Here is a 24,211-nt window from a genome sequence, read left to right as displayed (position 1 = left end):
AGTATTAGTTTCACATTATGTTAATTTTCTTTCAAGAATTAGAACCATCCCATTAAATTTTATAAATACATTTATTTAGACATAGTTATCTAAGTGGGTCAATGCTTACTGAGTTGTTTTTTTTTAATTATTTTTTATTTTTTTATTTTTTCTTTACAGGGACAGAGAGAGAAAGAGAGAGAGAGAGAGAGGGATAGATAGGGACAGACAGGAACGGAGAGAGATGAGAAGCATCAATCATCCGTTTTTCGTTGCGACACCTTAGTTTTTCATTGATTGCTTTCTCATATGTGCTTTGACTGTGAGCCTTCAGCAGACCAAGTAACCCCTTGCTTGAGCCAGCGACCTTGGGTCCAAGCTGCTGAGCATTTTTATTTTTTTTTTATTTTTCTCAAAAGCCAGTTGAGCCTGCGCTCAAGCTGGCGACCTCAGGGTCTCGAACCTGGGTCCTCGGCATCCCAGTCCAACACTCTATCCATTGCACCACCGCCTGGTCAGGCTGAGTTTTTTTTAATTCATCTTTCAGTAGGCAGATTTACATACTCAGTTCTTTTGTTTGAGAAAGGATCCTTACATGTCCTGTTATTTTTTGTTGTTGTTGTTAAAACTTTAATGGATTAAGAACTATTGAGTCATTATCCTTTCCCCAGCAAATTCGGTAGCTGTACTCTCCTACATTTAAAACCAGATTGGAGAAGATTGAAACTCATTTCCACTGGAAATGGGTTTGTTTTGTTTTTGTTTTAGTTCGAGAGTTTCAGATCTATACTGTCATATGGTTTTTATCTTATAGTTAGTGCTTATTTACTCCACTCATTTTACTTTGGTCAACAGGTGCATATCTATCTTGCAGTTCACTATTAACCCCTCAGCTGCCCATCATTTCCAAGTTTCAGTTATGGGTGAGGAAACTGAATCCTGGAAAATCAAAATGTGTGTCACATAGTCTCTTTCTCAATTCTATGTTCCTGACCATCTTAGAATGGATACCAAACATGGTCTTAATTTTTCCATGATGTACTCAGGTTCCTAGTCCTCATTTCTTCTAGTTTCAGGTTACTGCTGGACCTTTAGGACCATCTTATTTACTTTATAAAAATGACACCGAGTTACTATTTAGAGGACATGGTTGTCAAGCCTTACCACATTAGTCTGACTGCTGGTGGCACAGTGGACAGAGTGTCGTCCTGGGATGCTGAGGTCCCAGGTTTGAAACCCCAAGGTTGCTGGCTTGAGCGGGGGCTCATCTGGCTTGGACACAGACTCAGCAACCTGAGCGTGTGGTCGCCAGCTTAAACGTGGGATCATCAACATCATCCCATGGTCACTGGCTTGAGCCTAGAGATTGTTGGCTTGAAGCCCAAGGTTGTTAGCTTGAGCCCAAGGTCACTGGCTTCATCAAGAGGTCAGTGGTTCAGCTGGAGCCCCCTGGTCAAGGCACGTCTGAGAAGCAATCAATAAGATTAAAATGCTGCGAGTATTTGATGCTTTTTATCCTTCTCTCTTCCCCCCCCCCTCTAAATAAATAAATAAATAAATAAAAACTTCACCACTTTTCTCAATTTGAGTACAAATTGGATGTTTTTTTTTTTCATAATCTGCGGTAGGGTTAATTACTTTCATTAAACTTGACATTTCTTCTCTGGTTTTGTTCATTTTGTTCACTTGTCCCTGGAAGTTATGTAACCATTAAGGACTGTCATTAAAATATTTCCAGTTTTTTCAAGCAGCAATTGATCCTGTGCTTTCACCAGTTTTTTTTTTATTATTATTTATTTACTCATTTTAGAGAGGAGAGGGAGAGACAGAGAGAGAGAGAGAGAATGGGGGAGGAGCTGGAAGCATCAACTCCCATATGTGCCTTGACCAGACAAGTGCAGGGTTTCGAACCGGCAACCTCAGCATTTCCAGGTCGACGCTTTATCCACCGCGCCACCACAGGTCAGGCGCTTTCACCAGCTTTTAACACGATTCTTCTTGAACTTATTTATACCAAACCAATTAACTGATGTGATTCACCCCAGTCTTTTCAAAGAAGAGGATGTGGAGGAATAGTTGTGAGTAGGAGGGCAGAAGAAGAAAGACAACTTCCCCTTTCTTCTCTTTTACAATTAATCTGTTACCTATAAATCTTACTCCCTGAACTGAAGTTAGCCTACTGAACTAAGAGCTGATTTTGCTTTTCCTGCTGTGGTATTCCATTTGTGTATAGATAGGTAAAGTTGATACATATGCCTATAATATTATATATGCTATTATATGGGACAAAATAGTCCCTTAGGTATCTGAAACCATATTACTAATAGGAAATATAAATTTTATTTTACAACTAGAACAAAGTCTTGACTCTGGCCACTAATTCAAACCTTCTCTCTAAATTTTTTGACATAACTATTTAATAATGAGCCAAATAGGTTGGTTAAAGTATATTTATTTTATTTTTCCTCATTTGTCCTTTGTTGAAATAACCTTGTACAAAAAAAAGCCGATCATAGTCTACAAGCTTAATAGTGAGATTTCTGGGATACCAGACAACTGAATAGAGCTATTCTTTCTCCCCAATATGGTTCTAAAAAATGTTTAACTGCAGGTGAGCCCACAGAGCAGGCAAATATTCAAACTTGAACAGGCAAATAAGCAAAAGGTCAGTTGCAGAAAAACAAAACAAAAGAACAATCTGCAAAATTTTCTCTATGAGAAAGAGATTTTGTAACTACAAAAGCTAATCTCCTCCCCAATCCTACCCCCATCCACGGAGGTAGAGGATTACATACTGTGTCAGAGGAGACTTAAGTCTTCATATAGTCTTTAACTGGAGCAGTGGGAGTATGAGACCTTAATCAAGAATTTAATTTAGTAGAGGGTAGGAGGAGGAGGACACCTTCAAGAATTTAATTTGGCACAGAGTAAATACAGGGGGGTAATTCCAAAGCTTGATCTTTGTGTAGCAAAGTAGTAGCCATTAAGAGACAGATGGCTCAATCATGGACCTGATTCTTAAGCTAACTTTGCTCTATTTGAAATTATTCTTTTAATGCCTGGTAGGAACAGCTTGAAAGGTAGAAGATAAAAACGAACTGACATTGTCCTGTAAAATAAAATGCTACCTTTATAGTAAGTAGGGATGCTGCTGTGTTAACTGTAGAAAAGTCAAATGTTTCTCAGCATGTCAAGAGTACTCAAAGTGGACTACTGTGTCTCAGAATTAATACCTGACCTTGGGAGATGTGGATATATTTGACATAATAGTTTCTATTAAGTGAGGACACCAGGAAGAATTAGGTGGAAATATCTCCAAGGGAATTGGACTTGAAACCCACACCCATGTTGGACTCTTTTGCGAGAGTCATAGTCCAAATAGAATGAATAATTCAGATTTGGGGAAATGTTTGTCTTGAGAGAGGATGGATCCTGGTATGAAACCAATGCCTGTGAGTGGGGACTTGGGTCCTGAAAGGAAATGGAGATATTAAAGCCCGTATTAAAGAGGGAAATTGTAAAAACATTCTTGCTCAGGGTGAAAAGTAGGTATGAAGCCAAAGCAAAGCTAGGGATTTGGGTGTGTTCAAGAGGGAGCCCCCTGCAATGGTTTATGTTCTTTTGATACTTTTGCCTTTACACAGAGTCATCATTATGAGTTAGGTCCAGGTGCATATAACTTAACTGAAAGTAATAGTGCCTTAAATTAGGTAAAATTTTATTTCTTGTGCAAAAGAACTCGAGAAGTAGTAGCTTCAGGGCTGTTATGACACTCCCTGTTCATCAAACATCCCATCTCCTTTTTGTCCCATTATGTGAGCGGTTGGCTTTCATTTGTAAGCTCACAAAATCGTTAGAAGCTCTTTAAAGAAGCTTCTCCAGAAGTCCAAGATTTTCCACTTGTATCTCAAGAGCCATAATTTGGTCGCATGGCCACTCCTCATTGCAAGAAGGGCCGACAGATGCAGGGTTTTTACTGGGCCTAGTGCCACCTCTAATAATAGATACTATTGGTAAGAAGTGAAGAATGTGTAATGGTCAGGCAAATAGCAGTCTCTGACTTAGCAGTTGTTATGCAGAGTTCATTTTTTATATGTATAATAGTGATTTACAAACTTTTTATTCCATGGTACACATACTAATCACTAAAATTCTGTGACACCAAAAAATAATATATTTTGCTGATCTGATAATAGATATAATTTTGATTCATTCACACTGGATGGCTGTTGTTGTGTTGGCTGTTGTCATTTTTTGGGGGGGGGAGGGGGGACAATCTAAGGGAAAAGAGGTCAGTGCCCCTGACTAAATAGTCAGGTATTGCATGTTTTAAAAATTCTTGTGGCATACCAATTGAAAATCGCTGATGTATTGTAATTCCCTTTTGTAAGCCTCAACTTTTTAGCAAAAAGTTGTGTGGGAATGGTGTAGTAAATAAACCAACAGCAAAAAAGTGATATGGCATGATCCACAGACCCACTGCACTACTTGTCCTCATGCAAGGGATCAGTTGTCTACTGAAGGAAAAGTTTCCTAGAATTCTAAGAGATAGCCAGCTGCAAAGTGAGGGTTTTCTCATACCCACAGTGTACCTTACAGCAGTCGGAGTGTTAGCAGGAGGGTTCTGAGACAACTGCCTCCCAACCCCAACCTTTCCTTCATGTATATTATAGGAGAAAGTTACCTTTCAAAGAGCTATCTAGGAAAGAGGAAAGCTAGTTCTCTTTATGTTGCAAAATAGATGCAGCTGTTTCAAGCATCATATTCAGAAGAGGTAATTCTGTGGTCTCTTTCTTAAAAGTAACAAAACTTTTCCCAGCATTTGTCAGCACTGGATAACACGCCCACTTCTGAGCAAAGCATTAACAAGGGGAATGGGATTACATTGACCAAATCAGTGATTCTCAATCTCAGCTGCATATTAGAACTACCTGGGAGTCTACTTCCTGTGTGTTCCCCATACCAATTTAATTAGAATCCTGGGAGTAAGGCCCAGGCATCAGAATTTTTTTAAAGATCCTCAAGTGATGGTCCTGGTTGGGTAGTTCTGTTGGTTAAGAGCGCCATAAGGATATGCCAAGGTTGCTGGTTTGATCCCTGGTCAAAGCACATACAAGAATCAACCAATGAGTGCATAAATGAATAGAACAAAAAAATCACCATTTCTCTTTCTCTCTCTCCCCCACACACCTTCCTCTCTGTCTAAAAAAAACAACAACAAAAAATTAATAAAGATCCCTAAGTGATTCTAATTTGCAAACAAGGCTGGGAACTACTGGTCAATGCCTTCTTGTGCCTTAACCAAAGACAGTTACCAGAACTGGAAACATGTTGGAAATTCTTTAACTCCATTGTCCTAGACCTAGTGAATCAGAAACTTGGGAGGTCGGACCCATTAATCGGTGTTTTACAAAGCTCTTCAGGTGACTGTGGTGCACATTAAAGTTTGAGAACCACTGAGCTAGACTAATCAGGATTTTATTCCAAGTCGCAGTTATGGATACCTTTTCTGAAGCACTGATGAACAAAATTAGCAAGGAATCAGGAGTTGAAAAGTGTGAGCAGACAATCAATAGTTTCAGCTATAAGCATTCTCATTCACTTAAGACAGAACTTTTTAGTTTGCCCTGGGTGGGTGGCGCAGTGGATAAAGCATTGTCCCAGTGTGCCAAGGTTGCAGGTTCAATCCCCAGTCAGGGCACATGTATGAGAAGCAATCAATGAGTACACAACTAAATGGAATGGCAAGTTGATGCTTCTCTCTCTCCCCCACTCCTTTTCCTCTTCCCTTTCCTCTGTCAAATCAGTGGAAAAATTTTTTAAAAATTGTCTCAATTCATTTCAAATTTACAGAAAAGTTGTAAAAACAAAAGAACTTGCATATCTTTACCACAAGTGATTTTACATTTACCTCTGTAATGGTATGAACAACTAGGGCAGTTTGGTCCTCCAGGAAACATTCAGTAATTTCTGGAAACATTTTTGGTTGCCAAAACTGGAAGGTCTTAAGATGGATGATGATGTTGGTTACACAACAGTGTGAATGCTCTTAATGCTACTGAAATAGTTAAAATGGTAAATTTTATGTATATTTTACCACAATGAACAAAGAAAACTGGCAGGGGGTGAGCTATAGCATGTAGTGGACACAGGTCAGGAATGCTGCTAAATACACTACAATATACATGGTAAGACTCCTACAACAAAGGATTATCCAACCCAAAAGGTCAACAATGGCAAGGTAAATTTTTAACACAATCTTTAGCTAAAGGGTATTAAATGTGTATATCTATTGAGCAAACCAGGAATGTATTCTAGAGAAATGTAATATGATTAGTGAATAGTTATGAATGCACAAAGACTTTTATTGCAGTGCTGTTTATCAGGAAGACAATTTTTAAAAATTTTTTTTCAGAGAGAGAGAGAAGGATAGACAGGGACAGAGAGAGATGAGAAGCATCAATCATTAATTTTTCATTGTGCGTTGCAACACCTTAGTTGTTCATTGATTGCTCTCTCATATGTGCCTTGACCGCGGCCTTCAGCAGACCGAGTAACCCCTTGCTGGAGCCAGCAACCTTGGGTTCAAGCTGGTGGGCTTTTTTTTTTTTTTTTGCTCAAACCAGATGAGCCCGCGCTCAATCTGGCAACCTCAGGGTCTCGAACCTGGGTCCTCTGCATCCCAGTCCAACGCTCTATCTACTGTGCCACCACATGGTCAGGCAGGAAGACAATTTTAAAATAACTTAAATGTCCATCAAAAATGACAACAGTAAAATTATTATGGAGTACATTCATATAAAAGAAAACTATGCACCTATCTTTACAACGTGAAGATAAACTTTTAGGTGTAAACTTGGGAAAATGTCTATGATACATTAGGTAAAACAAAAACTGGTTCCAAAACAACACAATATTAATATATCTCCTGTACTTGAAACCATTTATCCTGCTGGGTAGCTCAGTTGGTTAGAGCCATGTCCTGATGCACCAGAGTTGCAGGTTTAGTACCTGGTAGGGACACATACAGGAGCCAACCAAGGAATGCATGGATGGGTGGAACAACAGATCAATGTTTCTCTTTCTCTCTCCCTTCCTCTCTCTAAAATAAAAAAATTTTAAAAAGAAAAATGATCATTACCTATACAAAAATTTGAAAGTCTTAAAGATACATGCCAAACTGTGTAACAATGGTTATCTCTGAAGGCTAGTAACAGAGAGAAACTTCCACTTTCTCTATTTTACAAAAATTTACTTAGAAATTAAATATAATGGTGTGACAATGATCCATAGGAACACATAGGTTTCAGGTAAACATCTCTATAGTATTTGAACTGTTTATTGCGTTGTGTGCTCATCACCCAAAGTCCATTTTCTCTAGATTGCTGGAATCATGTATTATCAGAAAGATAAAGACTTTAAAATACAGTAATGAGGTTAATACCCAGTAGTTAGTTATTAATTAATGACTGGCAATAATTCATTGAGTAACAAAAGGCAAAGCTAGACGTCTTATAGGAAAGATCTGGTATATTATCAGAAATAACCAGCATACTCTCAAAATCCCAAGGATTTCCCCATTTGACTTTCTGAACTAGAGTGGGCTGTTTTCTGGATGAAGGAAATGGAAATTTCAAGATCCCTGACTCATTTAAAAACATTGAAAGCATCCATCTGCTCTTAGTCACATCATATTGTTGGCCTCTGACCATTAATTAGTAATTTGGTATTTGACTGGAGAAGCCTATATCTTAAAAGGCAAGTTGAAAAATTACAATAGCAAATTACAACATACTAAAGCAGTGGTCCCCAACCCCCAGGCCGTGGACTGGTACCCGTCCGCAGAGAAAGAATAAATAACTTAACATTATTTCCGTTTTATTTATATTTAAGTCTGAATGATGTTTTATTTTATTTATTTTATTTTATTTTTACAGAGAGAGAGAGAGGGATAGACAGGGACAGACAAATGGGAACGGAGAGAGATGAGAAGCATCAATCATCAGCTTTTTCGTTGTGACATCTTAGTTATTCATTGATTGCTTTCTCATATGTGCCTTGACCACGGGCCTTCAGCAGACCGAGTAACCCCTTGCTCAAGCCAGCGACCTTGGGTCCAAGCTGGTGAGCTTTTGCTCAAACCAGATGAGCCCGCACTCAAGCTGGTGACCTCAGGGTCTCGAACCTGGGTCGTCCGCATCCCAGTCCAACGCTCTATCCACCGCGCCACCGCCTAGTCAGGCCAATGTTTTATTTTTAAAAAATTATCAGATTCCCTCTGTTACATCTGTCTAAGACTCACTCTTGACGCTTTTCTCGGTCACGTGATACATTTATCCGTCCCACCCTAAAGGCCGGCCTGTGAAAATATTTTCTGACATTAAATCGGTCCATGGCCCAAAAAAGGTTGGGGACCACTGTACTAAAGCAATGTTTTCCAAAGGGTAGGTTATGATCCATTAATGAGTCATCGAAATAACTTACTAGGTTATAATCAACATAAGAAGAACAAGATAGGATCAAATAGATTCAAATAAAATAGAAAGCTGTGGGTATGCTGTGTCTGGATAAAAAAATTATTTCCTTATGTAGGCTGTGGTCAACAAACATGAATACTACTGCATTATACACTTAAAAAGTATATTCCTATACAAGGGGTCAAGGTTAGAAGAGTCGTTTTTTGATAATATCAAAGTTGTTTTCAATGTCATCTTTTGATATTTCAACTTCAGTCAGCATTTTTAATCTCCTATATATCTGAAAATGACAATATTGGAGAATTAAACTTAATAGACTTTAGAAGTTATAAAACAAGTGAAGACAAGTATGACCACTTTATAATTTAAATATAAATGAATTCGAGTATCACATCCTTTTTTTTAATCATTCGTGATTTTTTTAAAAAACCAAGACAGGAGGAGACATTTAAAAAATTTTTTTAATTCATTTTAGAGAGGAGAGAGAGAGAAGGGGGGGAGGAGCAGGAAGCATCAACTTCCATATATGCCTTGACCAAACAAAGTGCAGGGTTTTGAGCTGGCAACGTCAGTGTTCTCAGGTCAACGCTTTATCCACTGTGCCACCAGAGATCAGGCCCACATCTTTTTTATTTTATTTTTTTTTAACAGAGACAGAGAGAGGGATAGACAGGGACAGACAGACAGGAATGGAGAGATGAGGAGCATCAATCATTAGTTTTTCATTAAGCATTGTGGTACCTTAGTTGTTCATTGATTGCTTTCTCATATGTGCCTTGACCGCAGGCCTTCAGCAGACCGAGTAACCCCTTGGTTAAGCCAGCGACCATGGGTCCAAGCTGGTGAGCTTTTTGCTCAAACCAGATGAGCCCGTGCTCAAGCTAGTGACCTCGGGGTCTCGAACCTGGGTCCTCCGGATCCCAGTTTGATGCTCTATCCACTGTGCCACCGCCTGGTCAGGCCACATCTTTTTTCTTTCTTTTTTTTTTTTTATCACATCCTATTTTAATAATGCAGTTTTAAGGAATTTAAAATATATACCTTCTCTTATTTTCCCTTTATGGGAGTCCTATCAAGAACTTCATGTTGTTTTTGCCTTAATCCAAATCAGGTTATAATTTATCACAATATTGTTAATAAATTAACATTGTTACTGTATTTTGAATTTTAAAGTAACAGTGCCATCTGGTGGTTACCCTGAACGTTTTCATTTGTCTTGCTGTTTAGTGACCAGCACATAGGAGCTAATAATATCTGGAATAAATAAATTCCTCCCGAGTATCTAAGTACCATGTCAAATTCAAATGCCTACTGGAGACTGGCAAGTGATATAAATGAGTAAATAGAGCTACTTGGGGGCTTGTAATAAGTGGGGAGTTACATACCCCATCTCCAGGCTAGTTTCTTTAGTCTTCATAAAGAACATACTTATCATCCTGTTCTACCGCTTCACAATGCAAAGCAATTTCTTCATATCTACTTAACAATATGCCAGTCTTCAGTTCATTAGGGTAGCTGAGTACTGGGCCTGACCCGGGGTGGCGCAGTGGATAAAGCGTCCACCTGGAACGCTGAGGTCGCCGGTTTGAAACCCTGCACTTGTCTGGTCAAGGCACATATGGGAATTGATGCTTCCTGCTCCATCCCCCTTCTCTCTCTCCTCTCTAAAATGAATAAATAAAAAAAAATTAAAGAAGAAAAAAAAGAAATACTGGGCCCGGAAATAACCTTATCCTAGCACTTAGTTCGGGAGTTGCCTGAGATACAGGCTGAGTTGAAAAACCAGAGTTAACTGAATTCTTTGGCGCGACTATTGCAGAGCTCTGATCCAGAAGCTGCCCTCACCAGTGTTATCTACAGACCCGCGAGGTCGGGCGGCTTTAGTCCAGGCTTGGTGGGAGAGTGGGAGTGCGACGCTGGCGGGCCCCTGGCAGAAAGTATCTGCAAGGAAAAGCGTTCCTAAGGGAGCCTTCAAAGGAGGGCGTGCAGCCGGACCCGCACCCAGGTTTGGGCGAGGGAGGAGAGAAGACCGAGAGTCAAAGCATTCCCAGAGCAGAGTCTGCGGAGAAGCCGCATCCCAGTCTTCAAGGTCCCTAAAGCACAACTCAAACGGCCACCCCGCTGGCAAAGGAACGCAACGCCGTGACGAAGAACCCTTTTACAAGGCAGGAGAAGACGTACGTAATGCCTGACGCGCCCAGTAGTGCAGCCGCCCGCGCGAAACCGATTGTCACCGTAGGGCCGCGAGAGGGGCGGGGCAGAGCTCTCTTTCAGCGCTTGCGCAGACCGCGGGTTTCCAGGTCCAGGCAAAGGGGTGGTGGTAACTAAAGCGGAGTGCCAAGGAGGGCCCACTGCGTGCGCAGGCGCACTGAGCAACCTCCGGCTTAGAGCGCCTATTCCCTGTAAACCTCCGGGCGGGGCCTTGGGGGCAGGGTCTGGGGCGGGAGGGAAGAACCTCCTCTCACTTGACGCTTGCTGCCGCTGCTGTCGCCACCGGTTCTGATCTCCGAAAGTCATGTTACCCAATACCGGGTAAGGGGATAAGGGCGTCGCGGGGGAAGACCGGGCCGCGTGGGCTGCGCCAGAGTGGATGGTGTGAGGGGCCCGGCGGCGGCGGCGGCAGGGTCAAAGAAGTTGCCCGCCACGCTGCGGAAAGCTGGCCGGCGCTGGACCAGAGGTCCTAGAATTGCGGTAACGCCTGAAAAGTAACCCAATGTTGTGTACTTCAGGGTGACAGCTATATAAAAACCTCCTCTACAGCTCAAAGGTCCAAAGTGGGCTACCTGGCCGTCCGTCGGACCGGCCCCATCTTGGGTTGAGCAGTAGCTGCGTGTCTTGCTGAAGGCAGTCAAGTTCTAGGTGAAAGGTCACCGGAACACTTTTGCACCTAATGAGTGTCCTCTTGTTCTGAACGCTCATTTCTGGAATAATAAAGTAGTGGAGTATTTAAAAAGTGACTCGCAAATTAGTAACAAATGAAAATAATCTGTAAAGTATGAGTATTTTTGTGTGTGGGGAAGTTTCACTTTAAAGAGATTTTTAATTGTAAGATACAGAACAAAATTTGCCATCTTAACCATTTTTAAGTGTATCACTCAGTAGTGTTAAGTATATTCTATTTGCTGTGCAACCAATCTTTAGAACTTTTTCAGTTTAGAAAACTTTATACCCATTCAACAATTCACCCCCCCAGTGCCTGGCAACCATCGTTTTACCTTTTCTTTATAAAGTATGGGTATATTGAAGTGAGTGGCATGTCCATTATGTAATTTGTTTGAAGCATGCAAGCACATGCCCAAAAGACTTAAACAGCTCAAACGGGTGTCAAAAGTGAGTTTTGTCACCCCTAACTTCCAGTCCTTCTGCTACTCTCTGGTATTTTTCCAGCTATTAAGTGCATTTATAAATCTGTTTTGTGTATCTCCCTAAACACACACACAGCACATTTTTAAAATTTTTATTGTCCTGGTCTGGTAGCTCAATTGGTTAGAGTGTCCTGATACGCCAAAGTTGTGAGTTTGATCCATATTCAGGGCACATACTAGAACAGGGGTCCCCAAACTGCAGCCCCCTGAGGCCATTTATCCGGTCCCACCGCACTTCTGGAAGGGGCACCTCTTTCATTGGTGGTCAGTGAGAGGAGCACATTGACCATCCCATTAGCCAAAAGCAGGCCCATAGTTCCCACTGAAATACTGGTCAGTTTGTTGATTTAAATTTACTTGTTCTTTATTTTAAATATTGTATTTGTTCCCGTTTTGTTTTTTTACTTTAAAATAAGATATGTGCAGTGTGCATAGGGATTTGTTCATAGTTGTTTTTTTTGTTGTTGTTGTTTTTCTGAAGCTGGAAACGGGGAGAGACAGTCAGACTCCCGCATGTGCCCGACCGGGATCCACCCGGCACGCCCAACAGGGGCGATGCTCTGCCCACCAGGGGGCGATGCTCTGCCCCTCCGGGACGTCGCTCTGCTGCGACCAGAGCCACTCTAGCGCCTGGGGCAGAGGCCAAGGAGCCATCCCCAGCGCCCGGGCCATCTTTGCTCCAATGGAGCCTTGGCTGAGGGAGGGGAAGAGAGAGACAGAGAGGAAGGAGGGAAGGGGGGTGAAGAAGCAAATGGGCGCTTCCCCTATGTGCCCTGGCCGGGAATCGAACCCGGGTCCCCCGCACGCCAGGCCGATGCTCTACCACAGAGCCAACCGGCCAGGGCCATAGTTTTTTTTATAGTCTGACCCTCCAACGGTCTGAGGGACAGTGAACTGGCCCCCTGTGTAAAAGTTTGGGGACCCCTGTACTAGAATCAACCAGTGAATGCATAAATAGTGGAACAACAAATCGATGTTTCTCTCTTTCCCTCTCTTTCTCACCCTCTTTAAAAATTAATAAAAATTTTGGCCCTGGCCGATTGGCTCAGTGGTAGAGCGTCGGCCTGGCGTGCAGAAGTCCCGGGTTCAATTCCCGGCCAAGGCACACAGGAGAAGTGCCCATCTGCTTCTCCACCCCTCCCCCTCTCCTTCCTCTCTGTCTCTCTCTTCCCCTCCAGCAGCCAAGGCTCCATTGGAGCAAAGTTTGCCCGGGCGCTGAGGATGGCTCTGTGGCCTCTGCCCCAGGCGCTAGGATGGCTCAGGATGCAACAGAGCGATGCCCCAGCGGGGCAGAGCATCGCCCCCTGGTGGGCATGCCAGGTGGATCCCAGTCCGGCGCATGTGGGAGTCTGTCTGACTGCCTCCCCGTTTCCAGCTTCGGGAAAAATGGGAAAAAAAATTTAATAAAAATTTAAAAACTTATTAGATTTATTGGGGTAATATTGGTTAATAGATTATGTAGGTTTCAAGTGTACTATTTTATAATATACACTTTGTATGTGGTATTGCATTGCATACACCACTTAATGGTAGCAAACTGTCTTTTGGGCCTTGCTATTTTACCTAAATATGTCTTAGGCTACAGAGTTTCATACCTGTAGCTCTTCCCTTTTTGTGGTTACATAATATTTTATTGATGTACCATAATTTATTTAACCAGTTCCCTAGCACTGGATACCAGATCATTTCTAATTCTTTTTGTTGCTCCAACTTTGATGCAATGATTATTCATATATTCACCTTTTTGCACATATTTGAGTGTATCTATATGGTAAGTACCTAGAAGTGAGGCTGCTGGATCAAAGAATATATGAACATTAATTTTTTTTCCTTTTTCAAGTGAGAGGAGGAGAGATAAAGAGACAGACTCTCACATGCACCCTGACCAGGATCCACCTGGCAACACCCCACCCCCACCCCATTGGGGCCATACTTGCAACCAAGCTATTTTTAGTGCCTGAGGCAGAAGTTCCACTGAGCCATCCTCAGCACTGAAAGCCATACACTGAACCATTAGAGCCATGGCTGGCAGAGGGGGAGATGGAGGGGGTAGAGAAATAATAATCACTTCTCCTGTGTGCCCTGACTGACCATTGAACCCGGGACATCCTCACGTCAGGCTGATGTTCTACCACTGAGCCAACCAGCCAGGGCACACTTTAATTTTGTTTTTGTTTTTTGTTTTTTTTTTTCTGAAGCTGGAAACGGGGAGAGACAGTCAGACAGACTCCCGCATGCGCCCGACCGGGATCCACCCGGCACGCCCACCAGTGGCGATGCTCTGCCCACCAGGGGGCGATGCTCTGCCCCTCCGGGGCGTTGCTCTGCCGCGACCAGAGCCACTCTAGCGCCTGGGGCAGAGGCCAAGGAGCCATCCCCAGCGCCTGGGCCATCTTTTGCTCTGATGGAGCCTCGGCTGCGGGAGGGGAAGAGAGAGACAGAGAGGAAGGAGGGGGGGTGGAGAAGCAAATGGGCGCTTCTCCTATGTACCCTGGCCGGAAATCGAACCCGGGTCCCCCGCACGCCAGGCCGACGCTCTACCACTGAGCCAACCGGCCAGGGCCCAGGGCACACTTTAATTTTTGATATCTATACTAATAGTCCTCTATAAAGGTTGTACACATCAGGAAGATAAATGAGATTTCCTAATCCAACCCGTTGGCAAATAGCAAAATGATTGATAATAAAAATGTTTGTTTTGGTAATAATCTGGAGAAAGAAATATAATCTCATTGTAGTAAAAATTTGAATCACGAGTGAAGATGAGGACCTTTTATATGTTTAAGGCAGTAGTCTTCATCAAAGAGCACTTTTGAGCCCCATATGACATTTGAAAATGTCTGGAAACATTTTTTTTAAGATGCTATTTATTAATTTTAGAGAGAAGAAAGAGTGCGAAAGGCAGGGGGCAGGAGCAGGATGCATCAATTCATACTTTCAGGCAAGCCTGAAGTTTTGAACCGGCAACCTCAGCTTTCCATGTAGACACTTTACCCACTGTGCCACCACAGGTCAGGCCTGGGAACAGTTTTGATTACCACAATTGAGGGGGGTGTTACTGGGTCTAATGGATGGAGTCAGGGATGCTGGTAAACACCATATGCTGCACAGAGTAGCCCCCTACTACAAAGAATTATCTAGTTCAGAATGTCAGTAGTGCAGAGATTGAGAATTCTGATTTACAGCCATCTTTGTATCTTCTTGTTTGCCTGGCTTACACGACAAGATTTTTTATTTCTGATCTATTTTCAGAAAGTTGTCCTGTGTCATATGTATAATAAATATTTCTTTCAGTTTTTTTCTGTCTTGACTTTGATTATACTATCATGCAAATATGTGTTTTTATTGAGTCAGAGTTCTCAGTCTTTTAGGCTTTAGTGTTTTTGTGCAAACCTAAGGCCATCTTAAATTGAGAAATTTTTTTTTTAAGATTTTTTTTTTTGTATTTTTCTGAAGCTGGAAATGGGGAGAGACAGTCAGACAGACTCCCGCATGCGCCTGACCGGGATCCACCCGGCACACCCACCAGGGGGCGACCGCTCTGCTCACCAGGGGGCGATGCTCTACCCATCCTGGGCATCGCTATGTTGCGACCAGAGCCACTCCAGCACCTGAGGCAGAGGCCACAGAGCCATCCCCAGCACCTGGGCCATCTTTGCTCCAATGGAGCCTTAGCTGCGGGAGGGGAAGAGAGAGACAGAGAGGAAGGAGAGGGGGAGGGGTGGAGAAGCAGATGGGTGCTTCTCCTGTGTGCCCTGTCCAGGAATCGAACCCTGGGACCTCTGCACGCCAGGCCGACGCTCTACCACTGAGCCAAACGGCCAGGGCTGAGAATTTTTTTTTTAATTGATAAGTATTCATTTAGTATTTTTACATTCTGGGGTTTTCTTTGGCTCTTTGATTTTTTCATCCACTTGAGATGAAATGCTATTTTGCATACTATTTTGGCATAGGAAGTGAGTTATGAAGCCTACTTCATTTTCGTTCAGTTGGCTGTCTATACAGTTGTCCCGGCACCATTGACTTACTAGTTACCATTTTCTTTCTGTTTGAAATTCTACCTCTATCATATATTGAATTCTTGTATGTATAGGGTCTGGTTATTGCCTTTTTAATTTTATTACTTTGGTGTGTCTCTTCATGTACCAATACCAAGCTATTTTAAATACTTTAAGTTTTTTAAAAAATGTTTTATTAATTTTTATAGAAAAGAGAGGGGGATGGGTAGCATGAAATACCAACTCATAGTTGTTTCCCTTGGTTGCTTGTCTTATGTTCCTTGACCTGGCAACCTCAGGGCTTCGAACCGGTGACCTCAGGATTGCAGGTTGCTGTTCTATCCGCTGTGCCACCACAGGTCTGGCTAAGTACGCTAGTGTAATAAATTTAATATCTGGGGAGGCTAGTTTCTGCCTCATTTGGATTCTTTTTCCGAATTTTCCTGTTATTTTTAGATGTCTGTTTTCCCAAATGAACATTAGAATAGCTTGTATAGTTATATTTAAGTGGTTTTCTTTTGAAAAATAGTTTTAAATTTTATCACCTTTATTCTGATTTCAGGTACTAGATAATTTTGGTAAATTGTAGTATAACTTATCTCTACATTAGCAAGTTTTAGCCATCTGTATACTGAGGATTTGGGACCTTTCTTCTTCCCTCCCTTCCTCCCTCCTTCCTTCCTCCTCTTCCTTCTTTGTTTCCATCTTTCCATCAAGGTGTTAGGATTCCCACCCCCACTGCCCACCCATGTTGTAATGCTTTAGAGCTGGAAGAGTATCTTAGTATAGACCCAGGTTCAGGTTAAGAGGAGAAGCTGCCTTTGCTTTTCTTTCAGCTATGCCTGAGACTGAATGAGAAGAAAGATGTCCTTTATCCTAGTGGGAATCCATCCAGCTAGACCAGAGGCAAAGAGATAGTGCTTTTTAAGCAATAGTGGGGACATGATAAATTTTGAATATGGGTAGATACTGAATGATATAAAGTAATTACTGTTAATTTTCTTAGTTGTAATAATGACATGGCTATGCAAAGATAAAGATGTGTATTTATAGGTGAAATTATATGACCTCTGAGATTTGCTTTCTGATAATCACTCAAAATTTTGATAGTTGTTGAATTGTTAAATAAATATGGGAGCTTATTATACTATTTTCTTTATTTTTTAATATGTTTGAAAATGCCATAATAAAAATTTAATAGTTGTCATTAAGTGTCTTTGCACTGATTGTTTATTAGTTGCAAGGGAAAGAAAATAATTATACATTGGAGAAATCTGATAATACTGTGATTGGATGATCAAAATTAATATTACCAGTAAGTACAGGTGGACATTGTGTGCCTCTAGGTGTGATACACTATGGACACATATCTCATATTTTGACTGGGAATAAATAACCTGAATCTAATCATGAGGACATATCAGGTGAATCTAAAGTGAGAAGCATTCATTTTTAAAAATGAGTGGCACTGTATTCTTAAAAAAAACCCCAATATCGTAAAAGACAAAGGAGGTTGCAAAAGTTCTAGATTAAAGAAGACTAAAAAGATATAACTAAATGCACTATCTGATCCTAAATTGAATCCTGTACCTGGAGAGCAAAAATTACTCTGCAGGGCATTATAGCATCAATTAACAAAACTAAAATATTGGCGATAAATTAGATAAAAGTAGTTATTGTATCACTGTTACAGTTACTGAAGTTGGTAATTCTACAGTGGTTGTAAGAATAGGTCATGACCTATTCAACTTACATTTAAATAGTTCAGAAAAAATAAGATATACAGAAAGAGAAAGGGAAAAAGAGTTTGACCTGTGATGGTGCAGTGGATAAAGCTTCCACCTGGAACGCTGAGGTTGCCAGTTCGAAAACTTGGACTTTCCCAGTCAAGGCAGATATGGGAAGTAACTGCTATAAATTGATGTTTCCCACTTCTCCCCCTTCTTTCTCTTTCTAAAAATTAGTTTAGCCTCACCAGGCAGTGGCACAGTGGATAGAGCATCGGATTGGGATGTAGAGGGCCGAGGTTCGAGATCCTGAGGTCGCCAGCTTGAGCACGGGCACATCTGGTTTGAGCAAGGCTCACCGGCTTGAGCCCAAGGTCGCTGGCTCGAGCAAGGGGTTACTCGGTCTGCTGTAGCCCCACAGTCAAGGCACATATGAGAGAGCAATCAATGAACAACTAAGGTGTCACAACGAAAACTAATGATTGATGCTTCTCATCTCTTTCCCTTCCTGTCTGTCTCTGTCACAAAATAAATAAATAAAAATAAAAATTAATTTTTAAAAATGTATATAGGGAAGGAGCATAAATGCTAAAGCATTTGAATAAAATGTTAATATATGAATCTGAGCAGAATATATGTATTCTTTATACTATTTTTCTCACAACTTTACAAAGATTGACCTGGGAAAAAAGCCAGCAAGAGATGTGTAATACTTTTCTGTAGAAACTTACACAGTTTATTGACATACACTTAAGAAAATTTAGTGAATGACAGTATGTACTCAGTGTCTAAAGATGTAAGTTCTTTCCAATTAAAATTATAGATTCAATTTAATTTCTCTCAATATTCCAATTGATTTTGCTAATGCAATTCGTTGGTTCTAAAATTTATGTGGAGACAACAGTATTGATTACAAGAGGGAAAGGAGGGTGGAGGAGGTAGAAAGTAAATGGTGATGGAAGCAGACGACTTGGGGTGGTGAACACACAATACAACGTACAGATGATGCATTATAGAATTGTATACAAAAACCTACATGCTTTTATTAACCGATGTCACTCCATTAAATTCAATTAAAAAATAGTAAAATATATTTGGAAAAGTGAAGGTTCAAGTATAGCCAAGGAACTCTTGAAGAACAACAAATTGGAAATATTTGTCTTATCATTTATCAGGACTAATAAAGCTGTTATCATTAAGAGACTGCGATTCTAGTGGGCCAGTGGAACAGAAAATAAAACCTAAGTACAGATCTATATATTTATGAAGACTCAGTCTCTACCAAAGCTGGTGTTGAAGATCTGTGGGAAAGATCGGCTTTTCAGATTAGAACAGTTGGTTATTCATCTGGGGGAAAAATGCAGTTGGATCCCTACCTCAATTCGTATAAAAATTCTAGGTAGATTAAAGATGAAAATTTTAAAGGTAAACTATAAAACTTTTGAAAAACAACAGTGAGTTTTGATTTTTTTTTAATTCAGTGAGAGAAGGGGGGCAGACTCCTGCATGTGCCCTGATTGGGGTCCACCAGGCAAGCCCACTAGGGGGCGATGCTCTGCCCCTCTGGGGCATTGCTCCTTTGCTTGGCAAATGAGCTCTTCTTAGCTCCTGAGGTGGAGGCCATGGAGCCATCCTCAGCATCTGGGGCAACTCACTCCAATTGAGCCAGGGCTGCAGGAGGGAGAGAGAGAAAGAAATGAGAGGGAAAGGGTTGAGAAGCAGATGGACGCTTCTCCTATGTGCCCTAAATGGGAATTGAACCCAGGATATCTACATGTGGGCCGACTCTCTACCACTGAGCCAACCGATCAGGGACGATGATTTGTTATTATTCAAAGTTCTTTGGGTTGAGTGGGTTCTTCTGCTCTACATACTATAAGTTGAGGTCATACATATGGCTACATTTAGCTGGATCCTTGGCTGGGGCCCAGATGTCCTGAATGGCCTTGCACCCTGCAGGTCCTTTCTCATATGGCCTCTCGTTATTTAGTAATCTGTTCCTGTACTTCACATCGTGGCATCTGGCTTCCAAGACAGAGAAAGTAGAAGCTGCCAGTCATCTATAGCATGGGCTTGGAAATCCCAGAATATCACTTCTGTCACATTCTGCTTCTCTAAAAGAAGGTCATAAGGCTAACCCAGACTCAAGGGAAAGGGGAAATATGCTGCTCTTGATGGAAGCAATGCCCCAGGATTTATGGCCATGTTTAATCTATAACAATGTGCTATAGCCCCACAGTTTCAGCAATAAATATATATACCCTGGAGAAACTGCACATGTGCCTGGAAGAAGTGTACAAGAATATTTACAGCAGCATTGTTGATAATACAGACAAAATAAAACTGAAAACCACCCCCAAAGTCCATAAAAATAGAATAAATAAAATAAGTTATGCTATATTCATATATGGAATATTATATATTAAAATGTAGCTATTTGCTCCAACATGGTTAAATGTCCAATATTTTGTGAAAGAAACAAATATGAATAACATTTACTGTATGACTCTATTATATAAAGTTCAAAGTTAGGCAGAAGTTGGTGTGTTGTCTAGACCATGGTTAGACAAAACGTTTTCTGTAAAGGGTCAGATAGTAAATATTTTAGACTGTGAGCAAGAGGCAAAATTGGAGCTATTATATAGGTATAAGAGATGTATATATATGAAATGTATGTATATATCAAGAGAAAACCAATTTCCATTATATTTTTTATTGGTGAAATTCAAAATAATTGAGTACAATTTATTTTTGTAATACAGATCTACTAATTGAAAGAATGAAATTATTTTTGGAGGGAAGGGGGAGAGTATAGCAGTTTCATAGGGCTACCATAACAAAGTACCACAAAGTACTCTGAGTGGCTTAAAACAGAAGTTAAGTCAAGGAGTCACCAGGGCCATGAACCCTCTGAAATTGTGGTTGGATTCCTTCCTTGCTTCTTTCTAGCTTCTGGTGATCGTTGCTGGCAATCCTTAGTTTAGTTTACAACTGCATTGCTCCAATCTCACATCTGCTATCTTTACATAATTTTCTCTGCTCTTATAAAGACACCGGTCATATTGGACTAAGGGACCACCCTATCTGGTACGACCTCATCTATACTAATTACATCAGCAATAACTGTTTCCAAATAAGGTCATATTCTGACATATTGGAGGTTAGGACTTTAACATATCCTTTTTTTTTTTTTTTTTTTTTTTTTTTTACAGAGACAGAGAGAGAGTCAGAGTGAGGGATAGACAGGGACAGACAAGACAGGAACAGAGAGATGAGAAGCATCAATCATTAGTTTTTCGTTGCGCATTGCGACACCTTAGTTGTTCATTGATTGCTTTCTCATATGTGCCTTGACCGTGGGCCTTCAGCAGACCGAATAACCCCTTGCTCAAGCCAGCGACCTTGGGTCCAAGCTGGCGAGCTTTTTGCTCAAGCCAGATGAGCCCTCGCTCAAACTGGCAACCTCGGGGTCTCGAACCTGGATCTTCCGCATCCCAGTCTGATGCTCTATCCACTGCGCCACCGCCTGGTCAGACAACATATCATTTTGATAGATAGAATTTAATCCATAACAAGGAGATAATGTTTCACTTAATTAGGGCTCAAATTAGTGGTCCTTAGCATCAAATTGATCATAAATGTTCATCTGTAAAAAATCATTCTTATCTCAGAGTATACACAAATAAATGGGTAGATTAGGCTCCTGGCTTAGATGTAGATATGTAAGTATTAGGAATAATAATAACAATAGTAAAAGGGAATTAGTAATATTTAAAGTAGTTGTTAGTTCACTGTGCAGAAACTTTCATTTTTTGTGGTCCCATTTGTTTATTTTTGCTTTGAAACCATCAGTGAAATAAAAGGCAACCTACCGAATGGGAGAAGATACGTACTTGAAAATGATATATTCAATAAGGGGTTAATATCCAAAATATATAAGGAACTTATACAACTCAACATCAAAAAGAAAACAATTTGATTAAAAATAGGCAGAGGATCTGAATAAACATTTCTTCAAAAAGACATACAAATGGCTAACAGACACATGAAAAAAAGCTTAACATCACTCATCATTAGAAAAGTGTAAATCCAAACCACAAGATTTCACCTCACACCTGTCAGAATGGCTGTTATCAAAAAGGCAACAAATAACAAGTGGTGAGGATGTGGAGAAAAGGGAATCCTTGTGTGCCGTTCATGGGGTTGTAAATTGGTGTAGTCACTGTGGAAAATAATACAGAGGTTCCTTAAAAAATTAAAATACTCTGGCCAGTTGGCTCGGCAGTAGAACGTTGGCCCTTTGTGTGGAATCCTGGGTTCGATTCCAGGTCAGGGCACACAAGAGAAACCCCTGTCTGCTTCTTAACCCCTCCCCCTCTCACTTCTTTTTCTTCCCCTCCTGCAGGCCTGGCTTGATTGAAGTGAGTTGGCCTCGGGGGCTGAGGATGGCTCCATGGCTTTTGCCTCAGGTGCTAAAGAATGGTCCTGGTTGCAAAGGAGCGAGGGCCCCAGATGGACAGAACATTGCCCCCTAGTGGACATGCCTGGTGGATCCCGGTTGGGGCACATGTGGGAGTCTCTCTGCCTCCCTTCCTCTCACTGAATAAAAAAAATAGTTTTTACTGTAATTTAAAATTATATGCATGGATCAGTACTTTGTTTATGCTGACTGTTTAATTCACAATCAAACAAAACTTGAAATTCACAATCTAACTGAGGAAAAAAGTGAGGGGCCTGGCTAATACATAGATGATAATGATGGAAAATGGTTAAGTATAAACTGATGATTGCGGGGGGGGGAGGGGGGCAAAAAAGTGAAGAGGATTAGGAAGTACAAACTTGAACTCTTTGCCAGCCTTCTGGGTTTGTTTAACAGCCTTATTGAGATGTCATTTACCATACAATTCATCCATTTAAAGTATACAATTCAGTGACTTTTAGTATATTCACACTGTTGTGCAACCCTCATGCAATCATTTTCAAAACCTTTTACCACCCATAAAGAAACCCCTCACCCTGCACTGTTAGCCCACACAGATCCCCCCACCCCAGCCCCAGGTAGGCAACCACTAATCTTTGTATCTGTAGATTTATTTGTCTATTTTGATACAGCATATAAATGGAATCATACAGTTGTGGTCTTTTACGATAAGGTTTTTTTTACTTAGCATAATGTTCTCAAGGTTCATTTATGTTGTAGCATGGATCAGTACTTTGTTTATTTTTATTGCTAAATATATTCCACTCTGGATATACCAGATTTTATTTGTCCATTTATCAGTTGATAGACATTACATTATTTCTACTCTGTCTATTATGAACAATGGTAGGCCTCCATTGAACAATTAATTGGCTTTTAGATAATTTTTTAAGTGGTATGTATTCATTGCACAAAATTTGAAAAATGCCAAAGATTATAAAGAATATGATAAAATTTATTCATAATCCCACCACTCAAAACTAACTTCAGTAATGCTTTTTGTGTGTGTATGGAAATACAATATATATATAGTTTATTAACTCCTCATTTCTCCTGAAGATTTTATTTCACTTGAGCAGATATTGTTTGCCAAATCACTCCAAGACTGGCCCACTGTAGTTGTAATAAGTAATTTAGAAATCATTGTGCAGGGGGAGTACTGTGGACTTATACAGCAATCAGATGGGGAGGGAGAAGGGTTTAGAAAAACTTTCACAGAGGAAGAAATGTATATTGCAAAACTTTGCGTATGTTTCCTATACTGGTAATTAAATAGAATATTGAGGTTTCTAAAGTCTCATTTGTTCTGTTGTAGGAAGCTAGCAGGATGTACACTTTTCATCACGGGTGCAAGCCGTGGCATTGGCAAAGCTATCGCATTGAAAGCAGCAAAGGATGGAGCCAATATTGTCATTGCTGCGAAGACCACACAGACACACCCCAAACTGCCAGGCACAATCTATACTGCTGCTGATGAAAGTGAGTGTGATCATGCCATTTCATGAAATGTCCTCACCATGGTTTCAATACATAAGGAATTTGCTGGAGAGTTTAATTATAGCTATTTGAAAGCTACCCTAAATAATTTTATTAGCTTAAAGAAGTGATTGGGACCTGTTTTTGTCCCCAGCACTTTTGAGTGATGTGAGAGATTGGCATTAAAAATCATGTCTTTGCCTGACCTGTGGTGGTGCAGTGGATAAAACGTCAACCTGGAATGCTGAGGTTGCCAATTTGAAACCCTGCACTTGTCTGGTCAAAGCGCATATGGGAGTTGATGCTTCCTGCTCCTCCCCCCTTTCTTTCTCTCTCTCATTCTCACTCTCTCTCCTCTCTAAAATGAATAAATAAATAATAAATAAATTTTAAAAAATCAATCATAAACAAAATCATGTCTTACCAGGACAGTGGTTCTTGGATCTGAGCCGAGAATGGGAGAGGGGAAGAAGCGAGGAGAGAGTTTGACAGGTGGATGATGTAACACTGAAAAAGCTTTCCATGTTATTTATTCTCAGCATCATTTGCAAGTCATTATTTGAACACTTTTGGTTAATAATTGTCAAGTGAGTATATTCAAGGCATTGTATTAGGCACAGTACCAGGAGGGAGGGCTTAAAAATTCAACTTCAGTTGATATTGCTGGTTGTGTTAGTTATGTTAATAGCATGTGGTTATGTTAGGGGAA

The 24,211-nt window shown here is 40.8% G+C and overlaps 1 protein-coding gene across 2 annotated transcripts in view; it reads left to right on the top strand.

Annotated features, from left to right (window-relative positions):
- The window catches only part of HSDL2 (hydroxysteroid dehydrogenase like 2), an 82,992-nt gene that overhangs the window by 15,817 nt on the left and 42,964 nt on the right, over window positions 1-24,211 (top strand). The window contains exons 1-2 of one of the 2 annotated variants that reach the window (XM_066256513.1): window positions 10,831-10,988; window positions 23,342-23,505. In XM_066256513.1, coding sequence (XP_066112610.1) covers window positions 10,972-10,988; window positions 23,342-23,505 — 181 coding nt within the window. In that variant the 5' untranslated portion in view covers window positions 10,831-10,971. Of the gene's footprint in view, window positions 1-10,830; window positions 10,989-23,341; window positions 23,506-24,211 lie in introns of those variants that run through there. The other variant, XM_066256512.1, reaches the window with a different exon arrangement.

The sequence above is a fragment of the Saccopteryx bilineata genome, chromosome 2, assembly GCF_036850765.1.
Source record: "Saccopteryx bilineata isolate mSacBil1 chromosome 2, mSacBil1_pri_phased_curated, whole genome shotgun sequence".
Classification (NCBI taxonomy): Eukaryota; Metazoa; Chordata; class Mammalia; order Chiroptera; family Emballonuridae; genus Saccopteryx; species Saccopteryx bilineata.
The sequence above is the reverse complement of the archived record's forward strand: the minus strand, read 5'-3'. Positions and strand labels throughout refer to the sequence as shown.